Below are 15,657 nucleotides of genomic sequence, written 5' to 3' on the forward strand. Positions count from 1 at the left end.
ACACACAGGAACAAAGGGGTTGAGGGCCCTGCTCAATGAGCTTACATGCTAGAGGGAGTGGGGTAAAATTACACAAAAAGGTAAGGATAGTATTAGACTAGTGACAGTTGCAGAAGAGGAATCAGTTGGGAGCTATTAACAGTTTAATTCATACGCTTTTAATGTACTAATGTACTACCCCACTAATGTACTATTTAGCACCAAAATAAAAATTACTTTTTAAAACTCCGATGTAACCGCTGTATTTGAAGCTTCTATTTGACTCTCAGATATGAAGTGCATCTCACCCCACTAATGTACTATTTTGCAGAATTCTTTCCTAAGCTGTCCCTATGAGCGGCAGCATCCTCTCCCTACACTAATAAGACCGCATGTGCGTGCGGCGCTACGCGACTCCAGCTTATATATAGAGGCTGGGTCACATGCTGCACTAGCCAATCACAGCCATGCCATTAGTAGGCATGGCTGTGATGGCTTCTAAGGACACACGAGTCAAACTCTTGTTGATTGGCTGCCTTGCAGCCTTTCAAAACGAGCCATTAAATCGCTGAACACCGAACTCCAACCCGAACATACAGTGATATGTCCTTGTTCGGGTCCGGGGTCCAAAAAAACCTAATGTTCGGTAAAAGTTTGGGTTCGCTCAACTCTAGTTGTGGCTGATCAGTGTGTATATTGTTTCAAAGTAAAATATGATAAATTTTTGCTGTTGAACAGAAAAAAATTCAGAGTATTTAAATCAAGACATAAAGAAGAGTAGTATGACTAATATGGTGAAATGTTAAAAGCTATTTTAATTAACAGATATTCATCATGTGTATCCACAGAAAATCAAGATGACCATAAATCAGACATTTTCTGATAAAAATGTTTATTGCATTTTGTCAATTTTGCAATAAGTTAGGTTACAATAGTGTTTAAAAATATACAGGCAGATTTGCTAAATACATTGTCTTTACAGGCTTTTCCTCCACCAGCCAGTCACCTGTTTTCTAGTGAGGTTCAGTTTTGCATCTAAATGACACAGGCATGGTGGTAGCTGCAGTTATTTAGTGCTCCATTTATCATTGCCCCTTATCCATGTAACAAATGTAGATTGTGGCGAGCAGTGAATGAACAAATCAGTGAGTTCTGTGTGGTTAATGCTTTCAGCTAAAATGCCTTTATCACAAATCTCATTATGTTTCTGCCTACTCTGGCTAAGTGAGATCTGTACGCATCCACAGTATAATAGACAATGCCCCACAACTACAACATTTGAGGCAGGTATCCATGCTAAAACGTATCTCTTGCCAAATGCATTGCTAATACAAACTGAAACTCAGTACACAAACATTGAATGTGCTTTATTTCAGATACCAACATTTTGTCCACATTGACTTTTGTTAGTCTGGCTGTGCTGTGTCTCTTTTTAATTACATGACCCTCTAGAGAATGCTCTTTTTTCCTAGGCCATAACTGCAGTACACAGCATAGCCCCCCAAATCGGCATACAGAGAAGCAAGCTAACAGTCGGAGGGGGGTAAATGGGGCCGGCTAGTGACACGTTCCAGAAAGGTGGATGGTCAGCCCTACTTACTGACAAGTCCGTCCTGAGTGTAGCGCAAGTGTGGCTAATGATGGATAAGGGTATCTCTGTAGTCTACCTAGTATCCTAGTACCTGTGCATTTAATGGGTATCTTTTTTGTTGGACCCAGCTGTATGTATAATTATCTCTGTATTTAGCTGTGTATTCTGTGTCTTGTATTGGTATCCCCTTATTGTACGAGGTTCTTTGTATTGTCTGAGTATCTCTGTATTGTACCTGGCTCTGTATATTATATGGACAACTCTGTATTTAACGGGGACTACCATTAGGGGTAGAGTACATGAAGTTAAGCGGACAGATGCCAGAGTTCAGAAGATGGTGGCTACTGAGTTAAATGACAGTCACATTCTGGGTAAGAAGCTTGGCTTCCCACTTCAACAGCCGCCACTGCATGTAATATGTGATGGTCTTATTGGCATTACTCAGCTCAGTAGAATGTGATTTGCTGATGGTGGATTGTCTAGCTTCCTGGAATATAGTGCTGCTTCTTAAATTAATCTGCTGTCTTTCAGTTATTTAGTACATTATTATACTAATGCTTTGCAAAGCCACTGTAGAGAGCATGCAGCATGTCAGTCAGGTGTCCAGCTTAAATAAGCCCAGCATATTTGAGAATGCTCTGATCCTCCTTGATAGTTGTTGGTTTAACACTTGTTGAAGTTGGAATGGACTCCAAGCCGTCGATTCCAAACATCATAAACATTACAGCTTGCTGTAGTGTATTGTATACCAAAAATGCCCTGGTTACCCCACTGTAAGTAATCAAACCATTTTACAATGGTTGGAATTCTTATCTGGGGTTCCTATTCTCAAGGGCATCATTTGAAGCTCTTACTTAGGAGTTTCCATTGGCTCTCATGAACTAAGTCCTGCAGTGAAGGGATAACTCATTGGCTGAAAGCACTAGCTGACCCCTCTCACATTCAGCTCTCTGGATGCTGTAGTGGAGACAGGGGGCTGTGTCCTGATGGATCCCTGGTAATTCTAAAATGACTGTACTACTTACATTGGGGGGATGCCATGGCATTCCTGCAACCATAACCGTTACAACATGCTGTGGTGGTTATGGTGCATGGAATGTTATTTAACTGCTTTACTACCTCTCTCTCATCATCCATTTTAGCTTTGTATCTATGTATCTTAATGAAGTGCCAGCTTCCATAACTGACCTTTGGCTTTTCTGTCAGACAAATCATTACAGAAAGACTTTGTCGATACAACACTCTAGCCTTTCACATATGAGAATTTGCTGCTGTAATACATAAGGGCATGCTATTACCCTTCAGTTGTTTTTACACAACAGTGAAGAGGATGTGATGGAAAAACAAACCATGTTCTGGAGAGATCATACCTCAAAACCAATGTCTTTAGAACTCTAAAATGCCTGCAATACATACTTCAGCCCCTCTAGCAGTGGCGCACCTACCACTGTTGCAGGGGTCACCACTGTGACCGGGCCTGTCACTCGAGGGGGCACAGGTGCAGCCACGACCCCTGCAAACGCGGGCCATCTGCATGCCTTTTGGGCCGGTGTACTGCCACACCGGCCCAGATCCGCGGTTCCCGGGTGTTTGGCAGGAGGGAAGAGCTGTGCTGCTCCCCTCCTGCGAGTGTGTATTGTGGCCGAGTGGTGAGAAAGTGAGAAGCACTGAGAGAGAAGCAGGTACAGGAGGGGGAAGAGAGGGAGGAATGGGACACATGGATGGGAGGGGTAAGACAGGGAGGAGTGGGAATATGGCAGGTCTGGGGGGGGGGGGGGAGGAATGGGACACATGGAGGGGTTGAGGGAGAGGGAATGGGACACATGGAGAGGCTGGGATAGGCTGGGAGTGAGAGGGTATGGGACACATGGAGAATGATTGTCTAAATTGATGGTCGCAGTGGACGTTAGTAGTTGTTGTCCAGAGGTGTAACTCACTCTAAGCCCTGAGATTTGGGGCCATGTATTGCACAGCTGAAGAATAATTTGAAATAATGGGCAGACCATATACTATATTTGATGTTCATGCAATTATTTAGTCATAAGTACAACAAAATGTGTATACTGTTTTTTTTATGTTCTCCAGTTTATTTCAGCTACAACTTCCATCAGATTGATAAATTGTCAGCAAAGTGTTATCCTAAAATGTATGCTCAGTTAAGAAACAATTATTGTCTAAACCCTGTGAATAATGGCAGTCATTGGCTAAAGAGATATATATATTTGTGCTATAAATCTACCTTAGTGAACAAGAGCCTCTTTGTAATTCAATAGCTTGCTTTGTTCTGCAAATTGTCCAGCTAGAAACAAATCTCCTACCAGTCCTGGATTTAGTGGGCCAAAATTAGTTCCCTTGTGTCTCACTTCTGGGGTCACACGAGATAATATCATTGGTCCATTCAGCCCATGCCAGAAAGCTTCAGTAGTGTCTTGCTTAGTATTGTGTTATCATCATGCCTCTTCTTAACATACCAACTCTCTATATGTCATTGATAACCCCAATGTTGCAAGGTAAGCAGCATTTTTACATCTTACAGACATGTTTTTATAGATCTGCACTAGTTTAATACAGCGTTTACTGATCTCCCCTTTAGGTAGTATGCGTGCGTGCGTCTGTGTGTATATATATATATGTTTGTCTGTCTAGATCTAGTTGTCAATACCCCATGATCTGCCTGGAATGCATGGATGTGATATCATCGGTACAATTATTCCTTGTAATGAACGTTGGATAATGTACGTATCATGTCTGTGCAGTCTGAGGGGTCCTAATCTCGGATGCAACTGGCACATACATGTCCCAGTCTGCCCCAGATTAATGGGAGTTACACTCTTGAGCGGCTTTTGCTGGAATAATATGACAGTGACTAAAATAGCTGCTGTCCAGGCTGCAACTCTCACTAAACTCAGGTCAAAATGAAACATGTGTGTACCAGCACTGCCCTTACAGTAAAGTTCTCCCCTTAACCACTATATTAACCTTTACTACAAAACATTGATTCCTGCAGTGATCTGCAGTATCCTAAAACTAGCCATTAACCCTCTACTCTGATGTGGAAGGTAAACTAACACACCTTACCCCGCAAATATATCAGTTATCAGGCATAAGTGATACATAGTGGTCTTGTGGTTTATTATGATATGAACCCTCAATGGCACTATTGTCAATAGAGATAGACAGACATACAGACAGATACATTATGAAACTAAGACATAGTTATTGTTTTGTTTTTGTTTTTTACCCAGAAGTTACTGTAGGGGTTTACGATAATTTCTTTTTTTTGGTAGTATAGTGCAATAGATTATAATAATGTCTTTGACTTGCAATACATTTAAAAATACATTAAGCATTTATCAGTTGCATGTCATTTATAGCAAAATAAAAACTGTTCAGCTTCCAACTTTGCAAACAGAAATAAATAAATATGCCCTCATTTTCTTTTCTCTTTGATCAAAATAAATACAGATATTCGTCAACATTTTATCAAAGATCTTTGGTGCTTAAATATATGCAAATAGTCTAGCAAAGTTATACACTGGAGTAAATATGAAAACTTTGTTCTCTCTCTTTTTTTTAAATAAATTAAATGATCATAGCCATAATACTGCTCTATGATATTACATTATGTGATCATATGGATGTATGGCTACATACCATATTCTCTGTGTGTGCAAATATTCACAGATCCATTATAGGAACATCTATAAGGCAATACTGATATGAATGTGCAGGGGTCACCATCCTTTATGGTGCCTTAAATATTAATATGTAAATGTTAGACATGACCAGGGAGTTAATAAGTATTTTTTTGAAGTCAAGACAGCTCAACACAGATGACCCAGTAGGACAATACGAATATGAATATGGCAAGATGAATGACCTAAGAAAGATCTATTTGTGCTATCATCAATTTTCTTAGTACATACATACCATAAAGGTTTTTATGATGCATGGTTTCAGTTTCTCATAGCAAAATTGTGCAAAACTATATATATATATTTATATATATGTATTTGTATGAGTCTTGGAACTTAAATAGTGGTTACTTATGCAAAAACATTAAAGATACTCTATTTATATCCATTTCAGAGAGATAATACTGTCCTGTAGTGTTGAGTCAGGCAAAAAGCAGCAGCAGTAAGAGCAGTGCACTGACGGGACAGAAGCTTAAAATATAAGTCTCTGTTCTCATTGTCAGAAGCCTTCTTGATAGCCTGAATGAATTGATTATATGTGCATATAAGATCCCGGAGATTAGTGTGGACATCTAAGTGACGCTTAAAACACTGTGCACAACTGGAAAACTGGAGGCACACTTCTGTCATCTCCATGAGATCAAAGAACGTTTCTTCAGCTACTTGGTACATTTCGTCAGATGACTGATCTGATCTGAGTATTTTCTGGGAGGTGGTCATCATCTTACGAGACACATTACAAAGACAGGTCTTCTGTTCTGAAAAAACTTTAGCACATTTGTCGGGAGGATGTACTCTGGATTCTTTCTTAAAATCCTGTATGATTGTCTGCAAGTCCAACACACTATCTTGTAGCATGCTGTAGCCACTGGGAGAGTTACCTATTCTAACTCTTAAGAGATGAAGAGTTTCACCAACCATACTGCTACTAGTGCCATTTGTAATGGCAAAGTGATTCTTTTCTGTAAACAATGTGTTACCTGATACAGGAGGTAATGTCCGCGGTAGTGATGAAATGGTTGCCTCAGAGTCTACAATCTCATCATCTACATCAACATTTACACCACGAAAACAACTTGTGTATGACAACTGACAGCTGCAATTTCCAAGGTTTCCCACTTTAGGTATCTCAGGACTTTTTGGTTCTAGATTGTGTAAACTACAACTTCCATTTTTCAAACTGTGCTCATCAAGGTTGTTACTGTAGTCTTTGTGAGAAGACTCGTATATGTTATGTTTTATTGTGTGGGTGTTTGAGCTTAATAAAAGGTCACCATGCTCTTTTTCATCACCATTTTCGTCAGAAGAAAGTTCAAAAGTGACTTGTGCAGCTTTGGATGAATTTGGAGACGATGACAGAAATCTATTCCTTTTCACATCAACAACATCTAAATCCTCAACGTCTGACTCTGATGTATACTTCAAAAGATGTTCTTTCTCCTCACAAGGAGGCATATTCTGGCCATTTGATACAGGACTAGTAGATCCAACTTTAAATGAGTTAATTGGGAGAGATGTTAACATATCTGTGATACCTTTAAAATCAAAAAGTAAATCTGTGGCATGTGAGAAATCAAATAATTTCTTTGATTTAGAATTGTTGGAAGGACTCTGATTAGGATTATCATTTTTAGGTGAAGTAAGTCTTTCAATATTTCCATCACATTGAGGTGAATCATTTTTTATTGTAGGCTTCATGAAAGGGATTGGCTCTTCAGCAACATATAATGACTTTCTGCCTTTAAGATCTGAAGAACAATTTGACCCCAAATATGTACTGGTGTCTGTGCTAAGAGATACGTTTTCAAATATATTCGTAAATGCAGCTTTAATCTCTGGTTCAATGTCATCCAAAATGTTTGCCTCTTTCAATAAACTGATTGAATTGATATCACAAATCAACTCTGGGCATAAATCAGAGTGTTCACTAATATTCTCCATTTGTAATGATATTTGAGAAGGACTGGCTCTACCACTGTGTTCTACAGTGCTCCAATGTGGAGTATGTTCTCCATTGTTTGGACCATCTTGAAAAACTACACCAATCTGTTCTTTTTCCTCCGCTCCAGAGTCACTCCTGAAACGAATAGCAGAAATAGAAGATGCTACAGTATCGGTCACAGACTTTATCTCCATGGTGTCAGGTTCCATTTCCATAAGAGTCGGGGAATGTGTTTTCCTTTTTGTTTTCAGTATAGATTTATGCTTGATAAGAGGTTTCATCTCTAATAGAGCGGGTTCCCCCTCAATATCCTTCAGAGAAGATACAGTTTGAGAGTGTGAACCAGAAGACATGTGAGATTCTTTCTCATAGCAACATACATGGTCCATAGCCTCTGAAGAGCTGGAAGGTGACAGTGGATAGGTGACCTGAGCTGTGTAGTCTGTCTGTAAGAAGGATCTTCTTTTCCTTGAGAGTTTTGTTGGCCTCCTGGAATTCTTGGGTTTTATGTTTTTTTCCATTGATCTATTTGAGTCATAGGATTCTGCAATATCTGGATAATAAAATATATTCTCTCCTCTGTTGGAACTTGATTTTGGACCTAAGAATAAAAAAGCAAAAATGGTTTTCATACAACTTGAGTAGTAGGCAGATAAACAGATAAGCAGTTTGCATATTACCCATGTATATGTATGTTATAAGCAACAAAGCATAAGTATGTTTGCAAGTCATGATGGAATTTTATATTTAAAGTCTTTTACAATAAAAATGCTAATTTGTGGGCATGGTTTGAATCTAGAGAGAAAATAAAGATTGTGTCACATGTGTTTTCACCGTCTCCCAGTGATCTAATCTATGACATTAGTAGCTGTGCTTGCCGTACGCAGAGCGTGTATCAGAAAGGACAGTAATAATGTGGGTGATGGGATTAATGATGCAAGAATACACAGAACATCTTATTTTTATTGCAATATACAATGTGGGGGGTGCAAACAAGAAGAAAACAAAATAAATACTTATACTTAATAGTCGTGAGTCTTGAAATTAATCTGAAAGATATAATGGTATATACATAGCATAATACTGTATATGTACAAATATAATGTATGACAGAGGTAATGGATCACTCACGATATATAGAGCCTAGGATAGCAGGCTCTAACTGTAAAATCACTTTTGAGAAATCAACTTTTTCAGGCTATACACACGGTCTTCCTGTAGTATCTGATGTCCTCTCCCAGATGCATAAAGGATGGATGCCAAACAAGGGTAAATGAGGTATAAAAAGTATTTACTCAAATAAAAAGAGATAACAATAAAAGAGCTGCGGTAAAAATATAACATAGAATAAAGCACTAACGTGTTTCGACCTTCAGTCATTGTCAAAGTGCAACAAAGGTCTAAACGCGTTAGTGCTTTATTCTATGGATATACCGTTATATCTTTCAGATTAATTTCAGGACTCACGACTATTAAGTATAAGTATTTATTCTGTTTTCTTCTTGTTTGCACCCCCCACATTGTATATTGCTATTCCACTATTTGTTAGTGTCTTTTAGTGATTTTAGACACTGGGGGTAGTTGCTGTTCTGTACTATCTACCGCCAATCCACCTGTACGTTTTCTCCTTTGAGGTGAAAATTAAATTTTTTCTTGTATCTTATTTTTATTGCTAAAATCTGCATTAGAAAAATGTATTTAAAGGAAAACTCCAGCCTTACAGATAAATACATTAATGTATAACGCCTAAGTTAGGGTACTAATAGTGGAGCTCAAATGAACAGTGTATATGTATAAGGGACTAAAGGACTTGGACAAATGCTAAAATACATATAATGTCCTCTAATAATAGTAGATATGCTTGTCAGCTGTCAAGTTTAATGCATTTTTATAAATGGTTCTCTCTCTGGCTGTGCATGTGTGCAGCTGCTACACGAGTAACATAAATATTACTTAGCATAAACACATTGTACAAGATCTTGGATGGAATCGGGATAAGCCATGTTATCTCCAAGACAACACAAATCAAAGAAGTTGTAATAAAGTTTAGATACATTTTACAAATCATTGCTGAACTATAGAATGAAAGAAAATGAGAAAGAAACAAGTAGCACTTTAAGGTGTATATTGTGGTGTCATTGTGGTGCTAAATATTAACAATTTGGGCACGGGCGTATAAATCCCACCATATACCATCATATATTATTGGTATTAGTCATTGAAACAAATTGATTTAAAAAAATATATATACAATGTGCAAGAAAAAAACAAATATTTAAATATTTATTCCCCGATATTTATTCCTTATTATTGTAAAAAGATTAAAACAAAATTTGAATATTTTAGGCAAGGCAATTCTATTGCATGTTTTTCCATTGTATTTTTTCCTTTAAATAACTCAAGTATTCTAATATACAAAGAAACAAAACAAGAAAATCATGTACCAGGACAAAGACAGATTCCTAGAGCCTGCTCACTAGTTGACACCCCAGAAGTGTCTAAGGGCTTAACCCTATCATACACTAACTACTTATACTGAACACATAATTTACAAAATGTGAAAACGTGCTGTCTGGAGTAAATGTAATATCCTTTCAAGTATGGTCTCAATATGTTCACTGTGTGACCAAAAATCACAATACAAAAAAGTAAAAATAAAATAAATAAAGTGTCAATACAAGCCTTAAAGGCTACTCCTGTTAATCTAAAATAGTACTGAATGTAGCTTGCTATGAAATTGTAGCAGACTTTATTATACAGGTCTATTCTAGCATGCCATATAATATCAATAGAAGAGGTAAAAAGTGAGATACCCAGGGTTGAGAGGGCTAAATGAACTCTACAGCTGTATATTGAGTTAATCTGTATTTAAATATCACAGAGTTACCTGCCCACAATTAGACAGCTTAAAATAAAGCTGCAAGTGGCTATGATAAGTTTTTCAGTGCGCTATCCACTATATATATATATATGCTATGATAAGTATGTTTAGACACAAAAAAGTGTCTCAAATGCATTTGTGGTAACCAGAAAACTAATAAAGTTATCAGATAGAGAGAGAGAAATAACGTAAGCCTCACTCCCTGGTAATCTAGCTAGACAGATAAGTAGAAGGAGTCAGAGAGAAAAAGTAACATAATTAAAATTAAATATGCATGTCTATTATAATATAGACATACCCAAGTGACAAGGTGATAAGTGCCCAAACCAAAAAGCAAATAACCTGACGCGCGTTTCGGTTCACACTCCTGTGCACCTTCGTCAGGGGAAAGGAGTATACTGAGTGCGATCCTGCTTATAACTGTGTAGCCGGCGTGGGAAACTAGATTGTTAGCCTATCAGAGATTGACACGTCATATGATGGGCGTGAGTAGTAACAAAATTATGTCATCATGCTCATACTCCGCTTTCTGTGTGTGGTCTGAGCAATCAGCTTATTATTGATAATTCTAGTTATCACTCGTATTGCAACAACCAGCAAAATTATGCCAGTATTGTAAGTTTCTCAGATAATTCTTATATTGCAGACTATCGGTATACAATGCAAATAGAGGTAAATTAGATAAAAAAAGGATAAAAGCCTCATATTGTTCAAGTATATATATGTTTGACTGAAAATTACATCCAAAACAGATAACATCATGAAATGCCCTTCTATATACACATTTTTTTTACATATATAATTAGGTGATTACCCAAAGATATATACAGAGGCTACAAGATTATTGCAGTCATTTATCCCTATAATGGAATGTGTGACATTTTGTAATATTTTCACAATATTAAGTTATTTTGTGACCTTATGCTTGTGAAGGAATACCCCATCACTGTTCGGCTATTTTCCTTAGTTTCTAATCATGTTCCAGTTTGGTTCTGTGGCGAAATTAACCTCGCCACTTGTGCCTGGAGAGGACTGCTTGCCAGCCTCTTGCCATGTGATTGTGGTCCCTGGGAGATTTGGCCCTTTAAAAACATTATTTGGACTAATGGATTTATATTGTGCTGCTGCTGGCCCTTTAAGAACTGCATTGTGGCTTATGGACTTGTATTGGACCATGCTGGCCCTTTAAGAACCATCTGGGGACATATTGAGACTTTGTGTGACAATGCCCCTTTTAGACGGTGTCCCCAGTGTCCCCAGACTTAGTTAAAATATTTTGTTCCTGGCTATTTTCCACTTGGTTCAGTAAATGGGGCTTACTGAACCAAGTACCACACAGGCGGACCACCCAGAAGTGGAAGTGTGCAGGCAATTTACTTTCCAGGCTGTGCGGTTACTGCAGGTTAATTGCCGACCGCTGGGTGGCCGCAGTTCGTGCAAACGAACACGTGGCGGCGGCCATCTTTGTTCATTCGAACGAGGTCAGCGGTATGTGTAGCCAAATCCATGGAACTAAAATCGGCTACACATTTCCCCGAACACCGCTGACCCTTACCTTCTCCTACACTGAACTTTCAGCTGCAGAGACTAAGTCCCGTTCGAAGATTCGTTTTTCTGCATAAAATTGACCGGCCGCACAGCCCAAATCTATGGAACTGTTTTGGGCATGAAAATGTGCTTGCGGTCGGTCATAAAGGGACCTCCAGCTAACTTTTTAACCCCTGGATGGAATTGGCTGAATTTTCACTATGTTTATAATTAAAGTGTTCGAATATGTGATTTTTATGTTTGTGGCATGCATATTTTTAAAGTTACAGTCTATGTATAAAAAGTGTATTTTTCCTGCCTGTCATAAATTACATTAACCCATTGTGTTCAGTAATTATATCACAGGCAGAGGGGAGGGATTGTATGTTTGTGCTGGATGTGTTTTACGGTTTGCCTGTATATGATTGGTTGTACTGTGTCCCACCCAGTGGGATGTCCCCTTGCATGGGGACTTGCATAAAAGCCAGTGTTGGGTCATTAAAAGTTGAGATCATCTTGAACCTTTCTTGAAGCCTTGGCTCATGTTTGGGGGAAGGGATACCTACACTCTGGGGATTGCTATAATCACTTACTCCCCAGAGTAAGCTCTCGCAATAGCTTGATTTGTTCCTGCTACGCTCTCTGGATTTAGGAGAGGTTCACCCACTGGGAGCTAGATCCTGGTCGTGGATCCAGGGTGGGTGGAGACGGCGAGACCCCGGCGCAGCTGTATCGCTGGAAGTGGGGTCTGTAGTGCTGATGGTGTCAGTTGGAGTGCTTGGAGTCCTCAGTGAGCCCTAGGCGCATCGATTGGCGGAGGTACTCAGTCGGAGTGCCAGCGTTCCGTCACAGGTTCCTTATTTTGTTCGGTTCCCGAACCGAGACCAACCAAGAGACCAATTAGAACATAGAACGTTATGTATCTTGTTCGAAAACCACAGAGGAAATCATTAATAGAATGCTTCACTAAGTGGCCGTCATTTCATACATACGAATACACGTGGTTGGGACAATGGATGGCGGTCATCTTGTCTCCCAAACGCTGTCTGTCAGCGGGACCTGGACGTCGAGTGCCTGGAACTCATTACGGCCAGGCATTCTCATAAACACCGGTCTCTATGGATCTACTCCTCGTTCTCATTCACCTAGACGAACCGAGTTCGGGAGATCCAGAATACCGAACATGTGGAGCATGTAACAGATAACCTGGCACCCCGACTGGGTACCTCCGTTGAAGGATGCTCCTAGCACTTCCTGAGGGCTCCAAGCACTCCAGCCGACACCATAACCACTGTAGACTCCTTCTGAGAGCAAGACAGGAATAAGCTCTTAAAAGAGCTTAGAAGTGATTATTCAAGGGAGCATGCAGCGCATAGCAATCCCTTGTAGTGATATAGCAATAAGAGACAGAACTCTAGATTGAGGGTGAAGAAGAACTCTGCTTACTTTGCACCAAAGGGCCTTCTTTTATGCAGGTTTAACACATACAGGAACGCCAACGGGGTTTTACAGAACAACCAATAAGCACGTAGTATACAGTACAAACACTCCCATTCATCTCCTCCCCTCTGCTAGGGAGATAATTGAGTTTCTTACTGTATCTACTCAATTATCTCCAAGCTGAAAAATCATACTTTTTATACATTTTTATAACTCCCTGATTTTACATCACATACTGTAACCGCTGGCGGTTCCCTTATTTACCTCTATAATGTCTTAAAGCATAGAACTTAGCAGGGCTAACCATACAGATATCTTAGCCATAATGTTATATAGTTAGTAAGAGATCCTCTATTTAACATATGTAAATAATTGAGAATACAATATAAAATAAGGATTGTCTTGGAAGCAATAGTTTTGTCTTTTAGATATTTATTATATAAAAATATAAATATAGACATATAAAATCCATTATAGCAGAGTTTATAAGATGAAATTAAATGCTTGCAAATATCATTAGTAGGTTAACATACCCTTCTGAACATGTCATCATGTCAGCCTCTCAGTCATTTTAAGATGGAGCAGCGTCTGTCTCCAAGTCTCTCCTCCGTTTCTTAACATTTTAAAAGTACACCTATTTATACCTTAAGTGTCGTCATTTTAGAGTCACCATAGTTCATATATGAAAAAGTAACTTGTCTACTTTAAATCAATTTAGGACCTCCCTTAATTTGGCAAAGATACAAGGCCATAACTAAAGGGTGTATACGTCATGGAAATTTTCCTGACTTAGTTCAAGATGGCATCTTAAAGTCTGAATAGCTTATCTGTTGTTTATACTAAGACGTAAGTGCACAGTCGTGGGAGATTCCCGGATTTGGGGAAGTTCCATTAACTTGGGGTTACCACAGTATATTGTGTACTGAAAGAGTCGTAGAATAGCCTTGAAGCTTGTTTATGCATTATTGTTATTGTAATTCGTCTGGGACAAAATGGCGCAAACATAATATGCACTGAGGTTATTGCTTAAAGAAACAGTTATGAAAAACAATATGTTCCATTTCTAACACCTTGTCAATTTGCAATATCTCTTAAAGACAAAGTACACAGTTTAAGAAATACAACATTTCATTCTAAAACTTGTAATATTTGCATGTGCCCATAACAATACGAATAAAACTTATATTTCTGTTATCAGCATAACTTGGGGAGCAACATATGGAAAAATCACATGAATCCGTCCAGGGGTTAAAAAGTTAGGTTGAGGTCCCTTTAAGACCGACCGCCAACACATTTTCATGCCCAAAACAGTTCCATGGATTTGGGCTGTGCGGTTTGTCTATTTTACACTGAGAAAATGACCCATTCGACCGAGTGTTAGAATCTTCGAACGGGACTTAGTCTCCAGCCGCAATGTCGAAGTAGAGTAGAAGGTACGGGTCAGTGGTGTTTGTGCAATTGGGTAGCCGAAAACAGTTCCATAGATTTGGCTGCACACACCGCTGACCACGTTTGAATGAGTTAAAATGGCCGCCGCCACGTGTTCGTTTGTCAAATGGCGGCCACTTCGACTACTTCGGCACTTCGGCTGTATCCGAAGTGCCAATTTAAAGTTGTAACACTGCTCCAAAGTAGTTAAAGGGCCAGGAACAGCAATATAAAAATCCATTATGCCCAAATCAGTTCCTAGAAGGGCAATACATCCCAGGGACATAGTCGCAGGGCAGGAGGCTGGCAAACAGGCCCCTCCAAAAACCAGTGGCGAGGTTACTAACCTCGCCACATATCTCCCCTTTGGGGGGTAGACTAACCAGGTACCTGACCTTCTGTCGGTCGGTGCCTGAGTTAGTCTGACAACCCACCCACAACAGCAAAGTACAAGAGCAGCCCACCTACAACAAACAGTTACTGCACCTGGGCATTCCTCTGAGGTCACTGGGCAACACGCTGTGGGGGCTTGGGGGGCAGAGGCCAGCTGCACTCTGCCCCGATGCCAGCGCTTCTGCTGGGGTGGGGAAATAGTACTTACCCCATCCTTCTGGTGTCCCTGCGAGGGTAGTTGGGGATCTGGACAGGCTGTCCAGCATCCCTGTAGGTCGGGTGCAGACCATCTGCGCCGTCTGTGAGATTGGTGTCTCCCCTTTGTGGGGTAAGCTGCCGCTGGGGAGGAAGACCGGTTGTCTTCTCTCCCTGGAACTCACTCTGTCGCTGGGGAGGAAGGACGGCACCTTCGGCTCCCTGGGGAACACACCCCGGCTGGGGAGAGAGACCGGTTGTCTCCTCTCCCTGGAACTCACTCTGCCGCTGGGGAGGAAGGACGACACCTTTGGCTCCCTGGAACTCACACTGCCACTGGGGAGAAAGGACAACACCTACGGCTCCCTAACACTCACACTGCCGCTGGGGAGGAAGGACGACACCTTCAGCTCCCTGGGATTCACACTGCTGCTGGGGAGGAAGGACGGCACCTTCGGCTCCCTGTGGCACACACAGCCGCTGGGGAGAGAGAACGGTTGTCCCCTCTCCCTGGAACTCACACTGCCGCTAGGGAGGAAGGACAACACCTTCGGCTCCCTGGGACTCACACTGCCGCTGGGGAGGA

At 40.2% G+C, this 15,657-nt stretch overlaps 1 protein-coding gene across 2 annotated transcripts in view; it reads right to left on the reverse strand.

The window, feature by feature from the left end:
• Positions 1–5,617: 5,617 nt before the first annotated feature.
• The window catches only part of FRMPD1 (FERM and PDZ domain containing 1), a 210,438-nt gene continuing 200,398 nt past the window's right edge, over positions 5,618–15,657 (reverse strand). For both annotated transcript variants that reach the window (XM_063455310.1, XM_063455309.1), the window contains exon 16: positions 5,618–7,808. In XM_063455310.1, the coding sequence (XP_063311380.1) occupies positions 5,656–7,808 (2,153 nt within the window). In that variant the 3' untranslated portion in view covers positions 5,618–5,655. The remainder of the gene's footprint in view (positions 7,809–15,657) is intronic.

Source organism: Pelobates fuscus, chromosome 5, assembly GCF_036172605.1.
Source record: "Pelobates fuscus isolate aPelFus1 chromosome 5, aPelFus1.pri, whole genome shotgun sequence".
NCBI classification, from domain to species: Eukaryota; Metazoa; Chordata; class Amphibia; order Anura; family Pelobatidae; genus Pelobates; species Pelobates fuscus.